The sequence below is a fragment of the Serinus canaria genome, chromosome 1A, assembly GCF_022539315.1.
Source record: "Serinus canaria isolate serCan28SL12 chromosome 1A, serCan2020, whole genome shotgun sequence".
Classification (NCBI taxonomy): domain Eukaryota; kingdom Metazoa; phylum Chordata; class Aves; order Passeriformes; family Fringillidae; genus Serinus; species Serinus canaria.
The window spans coordinates 60,129,755-60,153,392 of NC_066314.1; the positions used below are offsets into that span (position 1 = coordinate 60,129,755).

Genomic DNA, 23,638 nt, shown 5'->3' on the forward strand with positions numbered 1-23,638 from the left:
CGTGCTTGTTAGGAAGGAAATTGATAGCCTGGGGTTCAGCAGCCAGCACCATGCATGAAATATCAGTGCAGAGGAAGCAGAAAGTCTTTTAAAAAGCCACATCCAGTGCAACGGAGGAAAAGGGAGAAAAAATGTATGTGTATGTACAGTGCAAGGTGTACACCTCCTGCTGAAGTTTGGGACCCCCTTTTGCCAAGAGTTTATCAGGGAACATGAAAGTCACTGAGTAATTTACAACCTAAGTCACAATACACAATTGGCAAATGTGCTCACAAGAGCCCACACGATATCAGCACTGGTTCTCATGGGAATAGGTCAGAAAAGTACCAGTGGGACATTTTGGCAATTGACAATTTCCACTGTAAAATCCTCCACAGTGTCAAGGACAACTCTTAGTTTTTATAAACTTTATCAGGAGACACGAAACAGTCACTAAGTAACTTACAACCTAAGTCACAATACACAAAATTGTATTGGCAAATGTGCTCACAAGAGCCCGTATGATATCAGCACTGGTTCTCATGGGAACGGGTCAGAAAAGTACCAGTGGGACAGCTTTTGGCAGATTGACAAATTCCAGTTAAAAATCCTCCATGGTTTCAAGGACACCTCTTAGTTTTTATAAACTTCAGGTAAAACATGGGCAGAGATTTTTCTTAGCTCTGTAGCACCATCCCTCCCTAGAACCAATACAAACTGCTCTGAATCCCAAGACCTCAGAGCTTCCCACTACCATGAAATCTACATGTTCTGAGGGAGTTATCTTAATTTGAAGCTGTGTTAACTCCATGGCAGAAAGTCCCAAATCTGCCCCCAGACTTTCTGAAAATTGTTTAAAACACTGGAAAGGGTTGTTTGAGTTTTTTTCCCAAAATTACTTCCCCTACCAAAAATTCCTTTCCAGAGAAGATTTCAGAATGTTTAAAATCTGTTCCATTTTCAAAACAGAAATTAAATTATTTCTAAATTTCCCCTCAGGAGTGAATATCTTTTCATTTTAGAATAATTTTGAATGTTTCCAGAGCTGTTACATTTCAATGGACAGAAAAAGCCACTTGTTATACAGGAGAAGGTTGCGTGTTTATTCTGGTTTTTGCTGTTGTTTCAGAATTCAAATAAGGATCCTAAAATTTCTGTTTAAGTTAATCATGGTGTAATTTACAACAGTGTTATTAAGAAATGGCTTTTTTCCCATAACTGTGTAGCTGTTAAGTTCATTTTTCTGGAGACTTATCTTTCTTCTTTGTCTGATTTTCCTGCTTTGTGAGAAAAGGCATCACCTGATATCACTGCCATGTGCAGATCAGGTATTTTTTGTTGTCAAGTACATGCTGTGTGTTATGATTATATTTGCAAATATTTATGGTATTATGCTCGCTTCTGCTCTCGATAGAAATTTTCATTTCTGGGTGATGCAAGACTTAGGAGATCTGACATTACTTATGTTGACTTATAAGCACTCAGACTTTGCAGCTAGTAAGTCCAAAAACCAGCTGAGAACTCACAATAGCTGAAGATTTTGGAGTAGTAATACTGTAAAGAGGTACCTGGCTTTGTCAGTAGGGAGGACTCTGTTTTTCAGTAAGACAATTTACAAACATGTATCCCATTGATTTAATAATCTGCTTTACTTTTGGCACATTCTAGAATGCATTTCTGAGCCACAACCAACAATTTTTATCTTGAATTACATGTAGGAGCAATTTTGGCTTTTTCTTTTGCAGGTGCAGACAGTGGAGTCTGGTTGTCTGTCTGTACAAGCATCAACCAAAATATTTTAATGCCTTCAGATGTAAAAATCAGTCTTGAGTCATTGTGCAAGTGGCTTTCATGTGACCATGTTAACTCAGATGGAAGATTTGTCATCTGCTGGAAATCTTTGTGATGGCATAATTCCTTAAGGGCCAGTTTTTAGGTTCAGCATTTGCCAGAAGTTCTCTCAGTTCAAGGCATTTGTAGACACTCTCAATTTTCTTGTTATTTCTCATTCTCTTATTTGAAGGTTGCATTTATCTAATATATTGCTCCCTTACTTGTTGCTCCCTTAGTAATGTAAAGGGAAAAAAAGACATAATCTTGGTTTTGGAGTAATTTAATATTTCCAGAAACCTGTACTTTTTTTAAATGCATGCCACGATTTAAGTCTTTCCGAGTGAATTAAGAGAATGTAAAATAGTTGTGTAAGTTTAAAGCTGTGTACAGCATTTGAAATGTATCACAAATGCATTTTGAAACTTCCTGTAAAAGAATTAGCTCATGCTATGAAAGCTAAGTAGAAAAAATCAAAGTACAGAGATGCTATCTCTGTATCCTCTGGTGAAGTGAATCAGTTAAGAGCATCCTTATGATTAAGAGCTTAGAAAAGAGAGAGGCTCAGCCTGAAGCTGAGAAATGGCTGCTTGCAGAATCTGACCCCTAAATGTGCTGAAAGCTGCCACAAAATGTATTTGTCTCAAAACAGGTATACTTTGGCAATTAAGCTGAAGCCAGAATCTGTCAAATCATTGTTCTGTTGAACAACCTCTGCCTGGCTGACCATTTGTTTGTTGTCTCTTCATGTGTCAGTCAGCCACAGAGCTAATTTAGTTTGCTTGTAAATACTTTGAGGGTGGGAATGGAATCTCTGCATCAGATTCCATTTTGACAAGAGTTATGGTGCTGCAGCTTTATGAATACCACTGAGGGTCAGAGATGGTATTGCATCCCTTATTGCTGCCAGATAAAACGTTAGGGAATGTTATTTTTATCCAATGGAGAGCAATCCAAGTTTGGCAGTGCACAATAGGAGAGAAATCCTCTGCCTGCTGCATGAAGGGGTGCCTGTGACTGGGGAGCTGTATTCTATTTGCAGGCATCCCCGTGGCAGGGAGGAATGATGCATCTGACTCCATGCTCTCAGCAGGCTAATTTATTATTTTATGATACTGTATTATATTAAAGAATACCATACTAAAGAATACAGAAAAGATACTTTACTAAAATGCTCAAAGGTACTGAGGAAAACTTGTGACTCCTTCCAGAGTTCTGGCCCCGACTGGCCAACGAGACAAAACAACCCACAGCAGAATCCAATGGAACAATCACCTGTGGTAAACAATCTCCAAACACATTCCACATGAGCAAAACACAGGAGAAGCAAATGAGATAGGAATTGTTTTCCTTTTCTCTGAGGTTTCTCAGCTTCCCAGGAGAAAAATCCTGGGCAAAGGGATTGTTCAGAGAATGTGAATGCCACACACTGCTGTCAGTCTCAGGGCAGAGCTACCCCAGCACCTAGAAATGCACTGTCTGCCTGTCCAAGTGTCCATCTCAGCATGGAAGTGGCTCCTGGTGGACTTTGACTCCTCTGGGACACCCTTGGCATCCTGAGGTTGAGTTCCCGCATAAATTCTCTGGTGTGCCCTGAGGGATCAGCTCATGCTTGACCTTGGGAAGCCCATGGTTCTATTCCTCTGCTGGTCAGTGAAATTCCACAGTTTAGTACATCAGAGATGTCTGCTGCTCACAGAAGGTGACTGAATTTGGTCACAACACACCAAAATTATTGCTGTGTCCAACAGGTAGACATGGTTGGTCACATGTGCAGGTTTATAACACAGTCTCAAAACCTTTGCTGATTTAAGACATGTAACTAAAACCCAAGGTTGAAAAGCCTGTTTTTCAGTTCCACTACAGAGTAAAACAAAGGAATATCATCTGGCTAATTTTCCATATTCCACTTTTCTGAGCATTGTTAATTATTATTTAATACTTCTGATTAGTTTAAAGAAAAAAAATTAAAGTTTCAACTTTAGTTAATCTACTTCCCAGGTGCTAATTTTAATGTAAAAGGCAATTGAGTTAAAATGGCTAACTACAAATTCTTTTACTGAGATGATTATCAAGTAAACCATTCTGATTCTGGTCGCTCTGCAGTAGGGTTATTGCCAATTACTGCTTGTTTGCTGTGAGTCACAGACTGCCCTCTCATCCCCTTCTGCCTGGTGGCACAGCTGCTACTACAAAATGCTCTGCATTTAGGAAAAAAAAAATAGAATGCTCACATTCTTGTCAGCTTTTCTCTCTCCATTTTTTTTTATCTGGGTACAGCATATTTGAAACCAAAAGTAAATAAAAAGTCTGGGGAGCATAACCACCTGTCCCAGAGCTAATGCACCTGATTGTGCCATTAATTGTTTTATGTTCCATTTACTGGGGGAAAAATATGTGTTTGGTGACCTCTCTTTCCATTTTTTTATATGGTGGTCTAACACAATCATCACTTAAGCAAAGTTGGAAGGGAAGTGGTAGCACATATTTTTGATATTCTCTACATTGGTTCTCTACCACAGAATCTCTACATACTCAGTTTAATGAGTGGTATTCTTATTTTTCCCACCTGAAAAATAGCTTTGTCCATCTATTTCAAACAAGAGCAACTTCCTTTTTTGAAAAAAGGAGGTTCTGAATCCTGCACAGATGGAGTCTGGGAATATGACACTGATGAAAGGCATAAGGACAAATATAAAAAAATCCTCTCACTATTGAGAAAAACATCAAAGTATCTTCACAGCCAATAATAGTCACTCTGACATGGTTATGGCCTTCTTTTGATCCTCATCCATTTCTTCATCCTCCCTTTCACGTTCTTCATTCATCCACTGGATGGAAACACTGATACAAACATCTACTGATACTTCCATTTTGTTATTATAACTTAAAGCATTACTTGCTTTCTCCAGAACTACACTTCCATTTATGACTTTCTCTTCTCCCTGAATGTCAGTTTCTCTTAAAGCCATTATGATATTTTCTGCTACTGGAAAGGAAAAAATATTTCTAAGAAAAGCTAGAGTTACATGAAAAACACAAAAATCCAATTTTACAAGCCTGATAATTTTTCTGCAGTCTGTCTTCACTAGATCTCTCTGTCTATACTTTGAAGGAGCCCAGAAGTGGAGATGACCCTGGAGCGTGCAGTGAACATTCTGAAGAGTGAAAATACACAGTCCACCCCCAGGATCCTTGCTGCAGTGACTTTCATACAGCATGAGTGCTTCCAAAAAGCAGATGCCAGGAGAAAAGTAAGTAATTATTCTTTTGCCAGTTACAATCAGGCAGAGAAAATCAGACTCTATACTTTATGGCACTGTGTGCCAACATGAAAAGAAAGAAGGCAGTCTGAGTAACTTACTGATGTTAGGTATTTCTCTCTTCCTTTTCTTTAAATATCACTAGTGAACACAAATATGTCTCTCCTGCTGAACAGTTCTGTACAATAAAGTGAAAGGTGATTGTTTATTTTAAAAGACATTAAACCTGCTTTGGTTTGTAATATGCCCAGTAATCCCAGCCTTACTTCCATCATTATGTGCATGCAGCCCAGTTCAGTGACAGCCAAATGTCTCTCTGTCCTTTTTACTTGCTTTAGGGTGTGTCAGAGTCAGTTTTGGGAGAAGATAACAGCACAGAAAATTCAAACTAAGCACAGAGCTTCAGAACTGAATGTTTGAAAGTGGGTTATTACACAGACCTCTCTCAGGCAGCTTCCCAGAAAAACAGTGTTCAGGTTGGAGCAGTCAGCCTGGAGCTGCCTTACATTTTCCTGTCTGTCCCACATATCCTCCAATGAGCTTTTCTATTTGCTGCCCGTCAGACTTGTTCACATTGGCATGTCTTGTGTCCCCTCTTTAGCCTTCAGCCTGCATTCTTTGTCTATTGTTCCCTGATATCTGAGAGTTTGTGGGTCTAGTGGTTTTTCTGTTTTTCTGTGAACTTCTCAGTATTTTGGTGACTTTTGTCTACTAATGAAAATTTAGAAGGACCGGTCAATAGCTGTTGTAAATTCTCAGCAAATTAGGTTGAAATAGCACTCCTTTTACAAGAGCTATAAATGCCTTAAAATCACTGGCAGAAAGTCTGCAGAAATATTTTTCAAAAACCAAACAACTACAGTATTGGTGTCAAAAGGGCTGATCTACTGCAATGGAACAGGTGGATGTGCCTTCAGCATGCTCTGTGCACCACTGCCCTCACCACAGATATTCCTGCATTCCACTCTGCTGGCATTTAGGTGATTGCTGAGTGACTGCAGGGGGAATCAGCTCAGCAGGGCAGGATAAGGAAACTCTGCCTTTTGTACAGGTGGGTCAGAGGAGAGCCTGCCAGGCTGTGTAGTTTACTCCAGGAAGGACAAAAGGCTTTGTTGCATTGCATTTCTTTGTGTTGCCAGCACCTGCTGGTTGGATTGAATTCTTTTTGTCGTTAAACTCTGGACTGTTTAAGACGCTTGTATCAGGTTCCTGAGTCTTTCATGTGCTGTTGGCTTTGCACAAGGGTGAGTTTGTCCACAAAACCATATGGCATTTTGAGATGCTGAAGGAGACTGCTGTCAATGGTACATTAATGTAAGGTACTTTCTACAGTAAATTAATTCCTGAGTCAGCTCAGGCTTGCTTGTGTCATATCTCAGTTTATATGGGATTCACCACAACAAACTATTTGTTTCCATGTTATGGAATTTAAGCTATTGTTTCCAGCTACTGTAACATAACATCTTATAAGTCCTTCATTCATCTGGGGCCAAAAGCTCGTTTTCTGAAGATTTAAACCCTGAAAAGTAGTCTGTTCTTAAGGTGGGTAGTTTGGTAGATAGCTGGCTAACAATGCCTACTGCTCTACATTTTGATGCTTACTTTTACTATTCTTCCTCTGTGTGGCATAGTTAAGAAGTATTAAGTTTAATGTATTGGTTTTTAATACACTTTCAATACGTGCATTGGGAAGAACACTCTCTTTTCATCAGGCTGGTTGCTGAGGAAAAAAAACCAACCTGGTTATAAATGTTCCAGAATTAAATCTCAAATATTCATTTCACCAACATGGAAGCTAAAAGGCAGAGTGATTAAATGTCTTGTCAGAGAGTACAAATCTGTGGCAAAGCTAGAAGAGATTTAGCATCATTCTCTGATATTAATTATGAAAATATGTTGCCTCTCCTAGTTGTGGATTTTAAGTATTAGTCATACAAAAGCCCAGAGGTTAATAGCCATGTCCTAATGATTAATGATCTGTGCTTCAAGTCTCTCAAAGAGGAGCAAATGAAAGGAGTCTATAACTATTTAAACGTTTGCTGGGGCAGGGGGGAGTTTGTCATTTACAGCACCTGAGCATTCTCTGCTGTGCTCTGTTTTCCTCGCAGGTTTTCTCCCTTGGTGGTATCCCCAAGCTTTTGCAGCTCCTTGAGGTTCAGAATGAGGACATTCAGCGGGCAGCCTGCGGTGCTCTGAGGAACTTGGTGTTCGAGGACAATGACAACAAGCTGGAGGTGTCAGAGCAGAAAGGGATCCCTCTGCTGCTCCGCCTGCTCCGGCACAGCAGGGACATAGAGACCAAGAAGCAAATCACAGGTAGTGTTTGCTCTGCAGCCAAGCCTGAAGTGCTTTAAGCAGGGCAAAAGCTTTCAGGGAGAGGTACATGATTGTTTAGTGACTAAATGCAAAAACATTGTCACCTACTCCAAGCAATTCCCGGAGGGTAAAATTCCAGGGTCCTTACTCAAGGCCGGTCTTTCAGTCAGTATCAAGAGATTGGGAATGCAACTTCCCCTCTTAAAACTTCTTCAGAGGTGGAGTGAGTGTGCTTGCAGGAAGCTTTAGATCCTTGATATTCCAGAAAAAAAAAGTCAGGCTCCCTAGGAGTGCCTGGGACCATAATTAATGCCTGCTACTTACACAGCAGCTCAGCCTGCCTTTCTTGACTCTGCTGACAGCACCTACTGGAAGTTCCTTGTTGAAGGCTGTCACCCAGAGAGTCCTGTGCCAAGGACAGAAGTGCATGTTCTATTCCCCACAACCCCCACTGCCCCAGATTCCTGCTTCATCCCTGCAGTCCCATGTGTCCCTAGCGTGTCTCTTGGAATTCCACTGCTTGTGACCCACATTCTTTCTAATTAGGAAGAGCAAAGGAAGAGCAGGCTTATATTTTATAAATGGAAAACATGAATAAATGAAGGGGGATTATTTCAAGTGAGCTTTAAAGATGCCAGGAACAAAATCTGTTAAGAGAGCAGTGCATGAAAGATACTGAAATTGCCAAGCAGCCCTGTCCTGAAGCAAAGACATGTTGAGACTTTCTGCAATTCTGCATTCTTTAAAGTATTTGCAATACTCTGCTCCCTAAGCTTGAGAACAAAGCTTTGTATTGTTGGCTGGTTTTTAGCTCAGTTCTGCAGCTCTGCAATGTTAAAATGTTTTAAAGTTTTTCACACTATCAGTTGCAGAACTGGGTCACAGAGTAATTTACTGTACAGTGCCTTAACTCTCAGTGCTGTTACAGACCAGTGAGGGAAGCAGAGAAAGTGGTGGCAGAGTGGCAAGAAGGCCAATGCTCTTTCCTTGCCAGCAGTTCCATAATTTCTGACCAAAGTGTTGAATGTGCCTGATAACTCACATGTATGTTGTGAATATTACTGCCTTCCCCTTCACCAATGTGGAAATGGATACAGGAACATCTTCTTTCAGCAATTACTGCTGTTCACTGAACGTGAATATTTACTCACAAAACAAAGAAGACACCAAAAATTATTTATGCCAAGCAGGATGATGTAGTTTGTGTAAAGCAAAATATTATGATGTGCTTTCATGCCTATCAGTTGCAAAGGACAACTTTAAAAATACAGCAAGACAGAAGTGTTTCTTACTTTGCTCAAGACCAAATGTGCAGCCAGGAGGAAATGCACTGGGTACCTTAGTGAAAATGCCACTAGGGCATACTTTTTGCCATCACTTGTGCAGTTCTTCCAGCTCCTCAGCAAGCTGCAAGGAGCCTACAAGAGCAAAAGGCATTTTGGGTGAATAATTTCACCTCTTGCATTGCCTTTGACTTCATACAGGACTAGTGGAATATCATATCTATGTATGCAGTCTCTCTGAAGGGTGCACCTCCAGGAAAGGGTTAATGTGAAAGATTTGCTCTTACACCAGTCTGCACCAGAAATCCATTTGTCTTTCCTCATCATACATATTACCTGCTCTGGCTGTAAATTAGGGACTTCCAAATGTAGGGCATCATATTCACCTAAATGTCTTTGCCCATAAAAGATTTGTAAAATCATCTTGGTACCTGAAAACACCTCATTGAACTGTAGTGAAAAGCTCCTGGCCAAGGATTGAAAGCATGCAGTAGATAATAAAGATGTCTAAGGACAGCAGAAGGAAGTTTTTTGTTTCTACTGCTCAGTGGGAAGCATGGTACCAAAGCACTCCACCTGACAAAAGTATATGAAATAAGGAAGTTTTAGGAGAAAAGGAAGTTAAAACTCTGAGATAGAAGTTTTCTGATACTGTACTTCATTACCTGTCAGAAATAGAGTACTGGTGCACTTGAGATAAGTAAATCTCAGCCTCAGAAGCTTATCTTTAAAGGTCACTGCTTTATGAGGACCATCAGAGTTAATACAGACAAGCACATGGCTAACATTAATCCATATTTTATCATATGTTCTCAAGGAATACTTTGATGGCCTGTATTTTCTTCAGGACCAGGCTCAGGAACACAGAGTGAGCCACTGTGCCTTGCACTGTGCTGTGAAAAGGCTGAGAGCAACCCAGGTGTGTGGAGATAAATGCTGGTTTAGCATGTGCCTCACAGGCTGTGAGCACACAAAAACCACCAAAGCAAAGCAGCTTGGTGCTGGTGACAGGGGTTTGAGAGCTGCTGTGGGCCAGCCTCCCTAATGCCCCCCTGCAGAAAAGAGCTGCCCAGAGCCTCTGCAATTTCTGTGCTCACATGATCTCTTCACAGGGGGAATCAGACCTGCCCAAGGTCACTGAATTTGGCTGAATTTGGTAGCTTCACAAAAGCATTGATAGAGATAAACAGAGGCTCTGTCCTTTCTTTGGCACACAAGCTACTTAGAAATCTCTTAGGAAAGGAGTGAAGTTCCTCCTAAATGGCAGGAGAGGATTTCATTTGCAAGACCTAAGACAGGATTGGAGTTTTGTAGCATTTGGAGAGCATCCTGAGGAACAGAAAATAAAATGGCTGTGGCATGAAAGAGCCAAAAGATTTTAGCTTTTAAAGGTAAGCCAGATGAGCCTCCAGGGAGCAGCTAACCTCCTGATCCTGTTATCATCCAGCATAAATATAAGAAATGAAAGAAAACTTTTCCTGCGGGGAAGATTACAGGATGAGCAGAACTGTCATTAAAATCTAAAAGCAGACCCCACCCATTTTTCCAAAGAACCATCTAAGGGAAAGCTGTGCTCCTAGGAATATAGCATAGGTGCAAGGAAACAATCCACTGCTAGAGACATTTCCTAATGTGCACACATTCATCCACACCCAGAATAGCACTGAGAGTATCCTTCTGAGCCCAGAGAGACAGTGCCAGTGGGTAAAGGTAGGGCTTTTGTTGGAAAATTTACAGTGAGAGCACTATCTCAAATTCTCTTCTGACAATTCAAAGTATCTGCCTGTAATTCCAAATGTATATTTTTCTTTTTGAAAGTGTATTCTGTCCTTGTGCCATTCCTTGCATTTGTGCCCTTCTGTCTTAATCTGCTTAGCTTAGCAATGCCCTTTGGACTGCTTGTCTGTTTTCCTGTAAGCCTTACCTATCCTTCAGAAAGGCACATTCCTCCTTTCATCCCCTGATTCAGAGGCTGAAGAGCTGATCCCAGAAGAAGGAACAGGCTGCTTCTGGCTGGCTTTTGTTTTGATTTTACTGTTGCTCACAATAACTGAAATTAAATTCAAAGTGTAAGGAGATACAAAAGAAACATTTTTTTGCGGTTCTTGTTGTGAGCTGATGAAAGGAACATTGACTAATACTCTGCCAGTGTGTGGAGGAGGAGGGCTGTGAAACTTAGAGCAGCAAGCTGGAGGAACAATGAATGTCTTTGTAGTGAAAAGCAGAAATACCTGTTGTTTTCCAAGGGAAGAGGACTTTAAAAAGAATTGTTGTCTGATGGAATAGAACACCATGGAACCTGTTAAATTCAACAAGATTGTATTTGAAATTAATCTTGGAGATTGTGAGTGGACAAGGTTTGTGGAATTACTTAATGGTTTGTTTAGTGACAAATGTCTGGACAGTGGCAGCCAACCAGTGTTAACAGCTTTCCCTCTTATGAGAAATTTTGCAATCAAGTGTTAGAGAAACTTGGTAATGGGCATTTCCTGCCTTCCAGCAAATCTTCTGTAAACTCTGCTCCTCCCATCTGTCCCTTTTGTGAGTTTGTTTTCCCTTAGCTTGTGCTGCTTTCCTAACAGAGAAGGTGATTGCAGCAGATGGACAATGCAGGGCCATGGAAAGCTGCACTTCTTGGCTGGGCATTGGACTCGCTATGTAGAGATTTTACTTTATTCAATGGATAACTGTGCCCCCTTTTTTGCCCTGTTTCCATGTCCCTGGATCAGGGCTGGTGAGCATTTACCAATCCCTTCTGCTTCCCTCCAGATTATCAGTGCCAGGCAGGCTCTTCACTCATAAACACCAAGGGGTGGGAGATTGAGTCTTTCAAAGAGCAGAGGAGTCTTTTTGCCTCTCTGATTTTCTTGTGGCTATTACAGGTTTGCTGTGGAACCTGTCCTCCAATGACCAGCTGAAGCACCTGCTGGTCAGAGAAGCCCTGCAGACCCTGACTGAGGCTGTCCTCATCCCCTACTCAGGCTGGCCAGACAGAGATTACCCAAAATCAAGTGTTCTACCTGACCCTGATATCTTCTACAATGCCACAGGATGCCTGAGGTGAGCACTCTGTCTACAACTACCCAAAGCAATAGTGATGACAAAACAGGGGACAGAATTGGTTTTGGATAAATACACAGAGTCCATCTCAAGCCACAATCACTTCTCATGCAAACAGATGACTTAGAAAGGGGACATGGTACCTACAAGCACATCAGTGTTTTGTGTTTCCAGCAGCTACCAAAGATGCTTGTTTGAAGATATCATAATCTGTGCCTAGACTGATTAGAAAGTGATTCAACTTAAATTATGGGACAGCCAGTTTTTAAACCAGACTAAGCCCTGTGCAGCCTTTTGCACAAGTTCAAGCAAGTTGCAGCCATGGGGTGGAGGAATAGATTTACAGTTGTGTATTTAGTACTGCAATCTGCTAATAGACTCCTGGGCACAGCAGCAGTTACTGCAGAGAAACACCCAAGGCCTCAGGGAACACACCCTAAATGGCTGAAGTATAAAAATCACATCTTCAATAAAAACTTCTTTAGCAGTCTATAAATTGGGGGCCCTTTGTGAGTTCAAAGTCATTGCACATTAAGTAAGTTTACCCATTTTAAAAAGGCACAAAAGGGCGCAGTTTGAATTGCCTAAGGTGTGATGTACGACTGCAAAGGCACGACCTGAGGTTTAAACTCCTTCTAGTAGAATACAAGGAATTAAGTTTGGAATTTGGAGGCTGGAAAGGTGCCCATTTTGCCTCAGACATACCTGCTATGCTGACGTGTTCTACAGCAGAGTAGTTGTATGTGTATGGCATTCATTTTTCTTGTGCAACAGCTCTGTATCTGACTGGTGTGGCTTCAGAAGACAAATGGATTGTAAACTATACAAAATACTCAACAACAATACACCTTTTTCTGCAGGAACTCCTGTCAGCCCACTAACTACTAATTAACTTCTTCTCTAAGTGATAATTAACTTTTATTTACTCTGATGACTCAAAAACAAATACAAAGAAACATTGACCACCCATAATAAAACCTCTCTAGCTAACACTTTGTGCTGCTGTCTAGAAAATGAAGGAGGTTGTCTTTTTTCATATTAATTAGCCCAAGCTGCATTTGTGCAGAAACCAGTCTGGCTGTCCTCTCTTGGTGTTTGGCCTCTGAAACTGTCTCTTCCCTGTGAGGCAGCTGATGGGGGCACAGATAATCTCAGGTTTAGCTTGGTGTTGCTCTTCCTGAGCTTGTTTCAGCAGATTGACAGAACTTGTTATGTGACAAATAAGGTGTAACAGTACCTGGTTATTTTAAATGACAGTGGATTCCTGGGTTAACCTTACTCTGGACACAAAGTCAGTGCTTGGGCTGCTCCAGAATTGCTGTGATCTCTCCAGCCTTAGTTAAAAGTCTCTAAAACTGTCCTTATGTAGGTGCTTAAGGATACATTACCTATTTTAAAAATATGACCTCCACATTCTAGTCCTTCTTGTTTTTAAGAGCTTCAGCACTGAAAATTAGGAATAGGAAAAGAAGGGCTTGAAAACTCCCAGGTAAAGATGATCTGCAGGATTGCCACATACTTTCTAGCACAGAATAGTTTTTAATGAGGCTTACCTATTTGTACAGGCTAAATAGCTGAGATCTTTAAGATTAATCCGTTTCTGGAAATTGACTCTCCTCCCAGATTAGGTCACTAGAAGTATTCCTTCCTTATGTATTAGGAAAACACAAAATCTCTGCATCAATAAAAAGAAGAGCACACCATGGAGTAATGAAAGTGTGCACTGAGGAAATGATGTTACTTATGAATATGTTAAAAGAGTCTTCTTATTTGCCAGGATATAAATCTGTAATTAGTCTTCCCTTTTGTGATGCTAACATGTTTGCTGGGTGTGTCGATAGAGTCTATAGCCTGCAGCTCCTATTAGAGGGTAAAAATAGTGCTTTGAAGTGCAATACATTATGCATAGTGCTGTTCTTAGTTACAGGAGAATGCCAGAACTTCTTTTCAAAAGTTTCCTTCCAACTGTTGACTGAAAGGGACAAGCACAGCCCAAACCCAGCCCTAGCACCTGGTGGGGGTGTCTGCACTGCACCACACCATCACCAGATTATAAATTAAAGCTTCCTTCATCCTTTGTGAGAAAAGAGCAGCAGGAGAAGTGAATCCATGTCTAGCAGATAACATTGTAGGTACTTCAAGCCCTGGAATGAGAGCATGACCAGACCAGTTCCCAGCTGCTGCCAGAAGTACTGTGGGGTCCTGAATCCCTGTGTGCTGCATGCAGTCACTGATAAGGAAGTCTGACCTTAGAAGGATTTGTTAATCCCATTCTCTAGGTCTGCATTTTGTCTTCAGACCCTGTGAGAAGCAAAGCTGTACAGAAACCACAGGTCACAAGCTTTATGTTGTAAAAAGAAGCTGTGTAAACACGGAATTCTGAATTGGCAGTTAAATAAGTCAGAGTGTTCATTGGTTGTGAAATATGATAAAATGCACTCTGCTTGGACCCACAGAGTAAGCCAAACCAACCAACAGACTTCACTGGCTGCCTGGCAATAAGCTGAACGAGTATAATCGTTGTATTAAACTATCTAGAGGAGTGTTACAGATATTTGTAGACAAGTCCTGTAGGATTTTAAAGGTAAAGTCACTTTTTCTTGGCCTAAAAGTCTTACACATAAAAGTTCTGCTTCTAGTTCCAATACAAAGGATAAAAGTCTTACTTCCCCATACTCCTCTGAGTCTGAAAGGATAAGATCCCAGCACCATGTAGAATGCATGGTTTTGAATATTATCTATATACAGAACTGAACCTCTGGCATGGCTTCTCCTCTGAAAGCAAGGCTTAGTGGAAAGCTGTTTATATCACACCTTGAAAGATGATAATGAACTGGTTCCATTTTTATCTAGAAATAGCTTTTCCCAGAAGTTCTGCATTGCTGAACTTTCCCAAATTTATACACAGTTATCACAGTTTCCCCTGCAAAACATTTAATTTAAGTGCTGAAGCTGCTGTACTTCCCTACAGAGCCTTCCTTTTTAAGTGCCCTGTAACTGAACATCCTGTGCCCCTATGTATTCTCGTTTTTCAAAACATTCTAGACAACTATTTCCAGGATAGTCAGCTAATCTCTCTTCTTACCCAGTAAAACAAAAGTCATCCTTCCTTTTTCATTATTATTTTTCACAGTTTGTCTGTCCCAGCCCCTGTCTGAGCTCCTTGTGAATTACACAGTGACCCACAAGGACAGTGGAGAGCTGTGTTTGGAGGAAATTGTGTCACTGCAACCCAGGAGGCTGCAGAAACATCTGCTTCCATTTACTCTGGAGCCAAAGCTCTCCCCAGGTGTTGAAAATCTTGGACTCACAGTGGCAGCTTCTAAGAGAGAATGTAAAAGAAGTGACTGATGATAATAAGTCTTTGAACCAAGGCTTCTTGCGTAGCACTGCCATTCCTTGAAGTTTATTTCCATCCATTCTTATCTCCTCTTGCCTCCTCTTCGGTTTATCTGCCCCCCAATTCCTGAAAGGAATTTTGTTACTTCCACCAAGCAGCTTGAAGCCTGGCACATCTAGTTACCAAGCAGATCCCTGATACCTTTACCTCCTTGGTGAATTTTTGAGCTGTGCAAGGCATGAAGGGAATAAAATTTCCCAAAATGCTGTCTGGTAATTGAATTAAATTCACGTTACCAGTTTCAGCAGAAATGAGTCCAGGGAGCAAAATCCTTCTTCTTATCAGTTACATGGAGCATTCAGAGCAGTTCAAGAACCTTTTCCAACAGTCAGTGCATGACTCAGTGTTGGCTTAGAGGGAGTATCCCTTTCATTTGCTGCCATTTATCAGCTAATTGAATGTTTATTATCATCATTCTGTTTCCTTCAAAGTCACCCTTGGTTTAACTGTGTCGAATGTCTTTGTATTTACCTCACAACTCTGGATCAAAATAACATTTCCCAAGAGGAAATTAGCTGATCCTCACCCCAGGACTGTGGGCTCTTTCTGGATTACAGGTATAGTTGCACCATGCATGTGTGCAGGAGGGGATGGAAGCAGAAATGCAAGATGAGATAAATGAGGTGTGCAGGCAGATCAGCAAATGGCACAGCTTGAGCACGTCCCCAGGATTACCATGGCCAAGCATGCCCAAAGTCAGGCATTTTTCATAAGTGGGTGCTGCCAAATGGTGAGTTCTGAGTCATTTAGAGGAGAGCATCCCCACGAGGGGCAATCTCCCCAGGGCTGTGTTCTCCTCACTCTGCAAGCACTGAGGATTTCAGGGCCTCCTGGAACTCCCCTACAATCAAGTCCAGCTCCCAAGCTCAGAGAGTGGCATTTCAATTGTCAGGAACCTCAAATCTTAGGAAGCCAAGATGAAGTCAGTTTTTAAATTCTCTAAGCAAAATGTCTCCATTGCTTCAAAGAAATATATATTTAAATTTACAATTCTGTGACACTTCTCAGAATTTTTTTTTTCTTTTACAAATTGAATGATATTTTTGTTTCCTGGAATTCCTCAAGCTTCAATCAGCAAACAAATTTAAGCTGTCAGCTGAGGTTTTGCCTGAAATGCCCTTGTCTGACCCTGTTTTGAGTAAGGTGGGTACAGCAGTGTTGGGAGGAGTGGGAGAGCAGGAGCTCTTCCCTTCCCAGTGCACAATGTCACACTAAGGACACAGGGAAAGGGGGAGAAGGGAGTAGCCACGTGTGTGCAGGTGTGCACAGGACACACACTGATACCTGAATCTGGGGGAGCATCAGCTTCTTAATGAACAGAGCCCAGGAATTCATTTCCTTGCAGAACAGGACAGTGCCCCCAATTCAGGCTCTTCTCTCCCTCCTGAGCTAGAAAAGCTCCTTCCTCTGCTCCTGCTGGCAGCAAAGCCAGGGCATGGCCTCTCCTTGCACAGGCATTCAGCAGGAGCAGTTGTAAAAAGTTTAGGGGATTTTAGAATATGTGGGACAAAACCAAACACTGCATCAGCTGAAGTGTCTTTGGCAAGGGAAATTCCACACTTATCTTTAACAGTATTTTTAGTCTGTGTGCCCCACAAACTATTTTTGCTATGCACCAGGAGGGCTGTAACATGCACACTTCTGTCAGCATAAACATAGGAAAGGGTGACATGCCTTGAATGTGACATATGTAGGTGAAATTAAATTCCAAAGGGATTTCTGTAGCAGGCCATGTTGTGGGATCTGATTATTGATTCTGTGATATATAATTCCATGAGAGAATAAATGAACTCATAAATAGAGACATCATTAACATCATGACCTAAAGTAAAATTGTAATTACAGTGCTTAGTATGTAACCTGAACATTTATTTCCCAGAGGAAAAAAAAAATTAGTAGAAGTAAAATGACAGTGTACAAAATGTCACATTCATTTTACAGTCATAAGCCACAGGAAAGCTTAAGCTTTGTCATTAATAAAATTGTAAACGTTGTAATTTTCAATGGGCAAAGTAAGCATGGAAAATAAGCAACTTGAAACCATCTAAAGGAACATGTCCCTCTGTTATGATGGGTGCTAAGACTGGCATTGGCCAATATTTAATGTTATTTCAAAGAAAGAAGCTTGAATGTGCAGAGCTGCAGGAACCCAAAAAAAAAAAAAAAAAAAAGAGCTGGATTTACAATCCTGGTATTCCATAATTCAGACTTTGCTGAGTTGTAAAAATAATTAAACCCCAAAAGTGTAAGTGTTGTTTCTTCCATGGAAATCAGTAGCTTGTTTAGAGCCAAGCAGCTTCAAGTATCAAGTGTGTGTTTGGTGTTTCAAGAGTTTTTAAATGAGTTTTGTTATTCATTTGTAAGTTGTACTTGGCTTACCAAGTACAAAGCCCAGCAAATGTTATTTGAAAGCCAGGCAAAGGGTGGGTCTTGGCATGAGAATGTGGAGATGCTGCTAAAGCTCTCAGACCATGGGCCTCTTGATGGGTCATCTTGGATCAAGAACAGCCCAGTGTAAGTAAATTAATTCTAAAGGACATCCGTGTGCATGGGAATTTTCACAGGCATCTCTCCTCTGATATTTTCACCATCCTAAATATTAAAATTATAACAGAAAATGGAATAGGGAAAACAAATCCAAGTTTGGGGGTTTTTTTTGTTCTTGTTTTCTTGACTGCTTAAAAAGGATTGACTCAACTTTGAGCTGAAAATTTGAGTCAGATCTTACCTTACCCATCCAAACACAGTGGTTTGTTTCCCTGGAGTATTTTGTCTGGGAGTGAAAGTTTTATCTAGAAGCAGCTCTTACACCTCTGAAGAAAAGAAGCAGTCAACCTGAACTTCAGTATCTTTAAGTTTTGGCTGGAAAAGATTGTCAGAGGAGCACAAGAAAATAGCTTTGACTAAATCTCTTCTCCCCAACATTTTCTTTCCTGCACAGAAACATGAGCTCTGCTGGCCCAGAAGGAAGGAAGAAGATGAGGGAATGTGAGGGCCTGATTGATTCTCTTGTGTATTATATCCAAGGAGCTATTGCAGACCATGAGCCCAATGACAAGGTACTCTTTGAAATGAAAAGTGTTTGCCTGGGGGAAATGGCCAAGTGAACATTTTTCTGTTGTTGTTTAGAAACCAGTGTTCAGAAACTTGGCTGTAATGCACTTACAAAACTTATTTCCAGGGCTTTTAAAACTGCCACCAAAGGTGGAAGTCCAGTAAGAATCTTTTTTGGGGTATTTTTATCCTGCAATCTAAAAGAATAGTATAACTCAGCACTGAGAAAAAAATGTCAGAATCTCTAGAGAGAAAGATAGAAATGTCTGGGGGTTTTTTTGTTTCTTTATTTGATTTTGTTTGTTTGTTTTAAGTGATATAAAATCACAGCTTTCAGAAATGCTGGAACTCGAAAGAGTCAGAAGTTGGTTGTCTCAGGGTGCTAACTAGCTAAAAGCTTAAAAAATTAATCTGGTTACCCTCCTATAGATTTAATGCTACATACCCCTTAGGAAATGAAGAACCTAAATCCCTTTGGATGGCAGTGTGATTGAGGAGCTTGCATCATTTAGAACAGAACTAATTTTCCTAGGTTTTCTGTAGGAAAAAAAAGCTGCACTTTTTTTCCTTGCTGCCTAAGCCTAAGCCAGTAACTACCAGGACATGGACACCTCCAGGTGCCAGCTTCTCTCACTCTTCCTCCTCCCACGGAGGGCAGGTGAACCCTGAACACAGATTTTGGGAGCAGATCTTGTCTTTCAGCTGGGTGAAGTTGGGTGAGAAGAGCAGCTGTCACTGACATTAGCTGCAGCCTGTAAGGCACTTCTGGTGGGCCTGCCATAACTTGTGCTGTGTAAATTACTGCACATTTATTGCTCTGTTCTAGGATTAGTTACTTGAGCTTGCCCATCTCCCTGTATCCAGTGCCATTAGCTTCAGGGAGAATCCAGCACATTACACGTGTGCCAGTGGCTCCCTGCTGCATTTTGTCTTGGAACCACTCATTCCTTTTTGACTTTCAAAAGAGGAGCAACTGGTAACAAAGCTCTTTGCCACTGGACTCATCACTCAGGAATTGTAGCCCTGACCTTAGCCACGTTCAGGAAGGAATGTCTTATTTTAAAAAGCATTCCACCAGAAAAAAATGCTTCATCCTTGGGGAAGATAAAAAGCTTCCCTTTTGCTGATGCTGTGGGGAGGTGTGTACATTATCATCTTTTCTCCTAAGCCCTTAAACATTTCTTGGCACATTTCTGTGTCAAGCAGCACCTGCCCAAACAATTCCCAGGCACAGCTGAGGGATTCTAATGTCCCAGGACCATTTCCAGCAGGCAGGCACCCCCTCCCAGTGCAGCCCCGAGTGCCAGCTGCCCGCTGGGCTCAGGAACATCCCAGGGCATGTTTCATTTCTCAGTGTAAGGCACTCTGGTGGATCACTGCCATGAAGCCTGGCTCTTCCATGAGGCATTAGAAACTCTGCAGTTACTGAAGATCCAAAAATGAAATCTCTTCCTGTGTCTGTACATGTCCCTTCAACACATGCCAAAGCTTTCCATTTCTATTCTTTTGTTATTTTAGGCCACAGAGAACTGTGTGTGCATTCTTCACAATCTTTCCTACCAGCTAGAGATAGAGCTCCCTGAGAGCTATGCCCAGAGCATATATGTGCAAAGAAGAAATATTTCTAACAATGATAAAACACCAGGCTGTTTTGGAACACGGAGCAGAAAAGTAAAAGAGGTAAAGTACATCATTAGTTACATCTCATTTGGTTAATAACTTGTAGCAAACTCTGAAATAAGGCTGTAATCTAAGTAACAGTCTGTTATTGATGTATCTGGTAGGGTGACACTTCCTTGCCCCAAAAATGCAAATTTCTTGATAGTCCTTCTTGCCACCAATTCTCTCATTTAGCTGTTGCTGATGGCAATGGCATAGCAAATGTTTTGTTAATTGAGGAATACTCCACTGGATGGGCTGGCCACTATCATCAAATACTGAAATTTTGCACATTATTATTTGAGCTCAGAACTTGACAGTCTCCAAGTAACCTGGTCATGCAGAGTCACAAGAGGGCTAGTTCAGCTCATGGTGCATTAAGCTGCAGAGATCTGTACTGTTTCTAAAGGCTTGATCTGTTGACATGTTTAGAAGCAGCAGGACACCCCGCTTCCCGAGGAAAAGAGCAATCCCAAAGGTGTTGAGTCGCTCTGGCATTCTACACTGATTAGGATATACCTCTCCTTAATAGCAAAGAGTACCAGAAACTACACCCAGGAAGCATCCCTGGGAGCTCTCCAGAACCTCACAGCTGGCACTGGACCAGTAAGTCAGCTTTTTTCCTTTTCTTTTCATCTAGTTCTTGATGTGAATGCATAGAGTTCAGGGCTGCCGTGCAGTTGAGCTCAAATAAGCACTGACAAGTCACTGGCTCACTGACATGGTGAAGGAAAATGAAGAACATTGAAGGGAAAGTCATAACCAGCAGTGCAGCTTTTCCTTGCTTGGCAGATAGTGGGGTCTGCTTCTTCTCCCTCTGTGTACAGCCCCGTGTGTGGAGTTTTCTAATTCATCACACTATGAGGGATGAATGAGCAGATGTTAAAAGCACTAAAAATGTCATTTTGTGGAAGACAGTCCTGTGGAGAGAGGAGGGCAGTAGATCACTTACGTGTTGAAGAAACTAATGATATTGGTCCAAGGAACCACCCAAAGAGCACCTGGGAGAAAGAGGGCTTGCAACTTCTTTTTTATCACCTCCCTTTTCAACTCATATGTAACTCTGGCTTAAAACTATTTGAAATATGCTTAAACTGGTGCAGAGAGCTGGCTGTGTGTGGCTTTTTCTGAGGCTCTGCACTGGTGGCAATGACACAGAAGTGCCTCTCCACAGATGCCATTGGCAGTGGCCAGGACTGTGGTTCAGAGGGCCAACGGGCTCCCGAGCATCCGCGCCATGCTGCACGTCAGCCACCCCGCAGTGAAGAAGACAGCGGTCTCCCTGCTCAGGAACCTGTCCCGAAACACCTCCCTGCAAAATGACATAGGTGAGCAAAGACTCACAGCTTGCTCTGCTCCCTTCACATCAAAGTTTCCTGCTTTGAAAGAGAGAAATGCTCAAAAAACCCCTGATCTGTGAGTTTAGTAGATTTTTCACCAGATACTTGCAGTCACGGGGCTTAAAATAAAGAGTTTTGCCTAAACAAGCTTTTCACTCTGTTGGGTATTCCTCTTCAGATACTTCCATTGGTGTTACTTTCAAAAATACACAACTGAAGTAAATTCTGCACAGAAGGAGTTTTTCTTCTGCTCAAAACAGGGTAAAGGAAGGTAATTGCTGAGTTCTGTGCTGCCACAGCTGCATAATGCTTTGCAAGAAATCACAGATCATCTCTAATTCTTCTAGCAAAGATCAGACTCTCTCTCATTAGACACAAAGCTTTAGAAGTTTGCAGCCCACACAGTTTTCCTGCAATTTTTTTTTAATTAATGGAAGCTATAAGATGCTATAGAAAAACGGTTAATTATTTTAAATGATCTCATGTCTAAATAAAGCCATTTCTATTCTGAGTATTCTCATTTCAATTTATTGTGTATTTAAGACTTTTCCCTACTGACAGGATAAAATGTGTTCATATAATTTATTGTCCTTTTTTGTGTTCCCACCAAGGGGGAAAGGGGAAATTCCAGGTATAAAGATAGCTCATGGGACAGATTACCCTCCAGAATTCTGCAGAACAGTCTCCTGGGCCTTGTTTAAGCCTTAGAGAACATTCCCTATTAATGAAAATCTTGTAACATGTTGTTGGGCTGATTTCAAAGGGATAATCCATATGGTGTTACAGGTGGTGAATCCCCTTGAAAGAGAAGAAATTAAACTGATAAGAAGTTGGGATGTCATCAGGAAAAAATCATTTATGAGAGTATGGGAAAGACAGAATAGCACAAAGCTTTGGGGGCAGGTGCTTCATCTTGCACATTCACAATTGTTCTTGTTTTACCCATAACAGAGAGGACTGGGGGAATTTCAGGTGAACCTTTTCTCTGTCAAAAGATGTTCTTTTTGATTGCCTGAAAGCATGTGTGAATTCAGGTCAAATTCCAAAAAGAAAAACTTTGGCCAAAGGAAAACATTTGAGAGGGCACACTGATTTCTAGATTATAAGGGTCTAAATTTATCAAACAAAATGAACGTACATCTATCCAAATTTATCAAGCAAAATGAACCTCCATATCAAATGGAGATAAATTTAATATAAAACATCTCCAGCAGGGAAGTGGCAGCCTGCAGCTGGCACATGCCTGGTTGTCGTATTTTCTGGGGTCCTCCATGGCAGGAAGGAATGAATCTGACTCCATGTTCTTAGAAGGCTAATTTATTATTTTATGTACTTATATTATATTATTGAATGCTATCCTAAAGCTACACTAAAGAATAGAGAAAGGATACTTACAGAAGGCTTAACAAGATACTAATGAAAAACTCGTGACTCTCCAGAGTCCTGACACAGCCTGACCGTGGTTGGTCATTAAATTAAAACAATTCACACGTTGGATAAACAATCCCCAACTACATTCCAAAGCAGCAAAACACAGGAGAAGCAATCAGATAATTTTTTCTCGGAGGATTCTCAGCTTCCCAGGAGAAGAAATCCTGGTGAAGGGATTTTTCCAGAAAATATGACTGGGACACCTGGTGGGTTCAGTCCAGCCCATGAGCTGTTAATGGACTGTGCATGAGGCAAGGTACAGGCTGTCCATTGTGGTGTGGGTGCAGCTTCACCTGAATTTTAAGGATGTAATGCAGGTAGGAAGCCAGGAGTGTGTGTTGGGATCACACAGCTCCCTGCTGAGGGAGAACGGGAGGAATAAGGTAAATCTGCTTCCTGTTAGTAATGGAACTGCTTGTCCCTCTCCCACCTTGCAGCCAGAGAAGTCCTGCCTGACCTGGTGGCAGTCCTGCCCGAGTGTGTGCCAGGCTCTGAGGTTGCCAGTGAAACCACAGCATCCATCTGCTACACCCTGTTCAACCTGACCCAGGGCAGCTCGCACAACGCCCGGCTGCTGCTGAGCACCCACGGCCTGCCCAAGGTCATTGCATCAGCATCAGTGACAGGTAAGGGCTCCACAAGGTCATTGCATCAGCATCAGTGACAGGTAAGGGCTCCACAAGCCTCATTCTATCCCCAGGCAAAAAAGAAACTGCAGCCTCTGCCTCTCAGGGGAAGAAAAGCTTCATCTCAAGGTAGAGGACATCCCAAATAAGGGATATGAACAGAATTCACTGATTGGGAAATACAGAATGGTCTCTTAGGACAGCTCTCCCATCCATTGCTAAACTCACCAGGTTCCTGCATTTCAAATGCTCCTCATTTAAAGAATTAAAATAACTATACAGTATTAAAGCATTTAATATTTTGTAAATTAATATCATTTAATGTATATAATTTAGGCATATAAAATAACTAATAATATTAAAGCATTTTAAATAACTCCTCCAAAGATAACTGCAC

At 41.4% G+C, this 23,638-nt stretch overlaps 1 protein-coding gene across 1 annotated transcript in view; it reads left to right on the top strand.

Moving 5' to 3' along the window:
- Window positions 1-23,638, top strand: part of PKP2 (plakophilin 2) — a 39,008-nt gene that overhangs the window by 10,498 nt on the left and 4,872 nt on the right. The window contains exons 4-11 of the mRNA XM_050970044.1: window positions 4,925-5,063; window positions 7,181-7,388; window positions 11,554-11,731; window positions 18,073-18,190; window positions 19,704-19,865; window positions 20,277-20,450; window positions 21,019-21,172; window positions 23,053-23,230. Of these exons, the coding sequence (XP_050826001.1) occupies window positions 4,925-5,063; window positions 7,181-7,388; window positions 11,554-11,731; window positions 18,073-18,190; window positions 19,704-19,865; window positions 20,277-20,450; window positions 21,019-21,172; window positions 23,053-23,230 (1,311 nt within the window). The remainder of the gene's footprint in view (window positions 1-4,924; window positions 5,064-7,180; window positions 7,389-11,553; window positions 11,732-18,072; window positions 18,191-19,703; window positions 19,866-20,276; window positions 20,451-21,018; window positions 21,173-23,052; window positions 23,231-23,638) is intronic.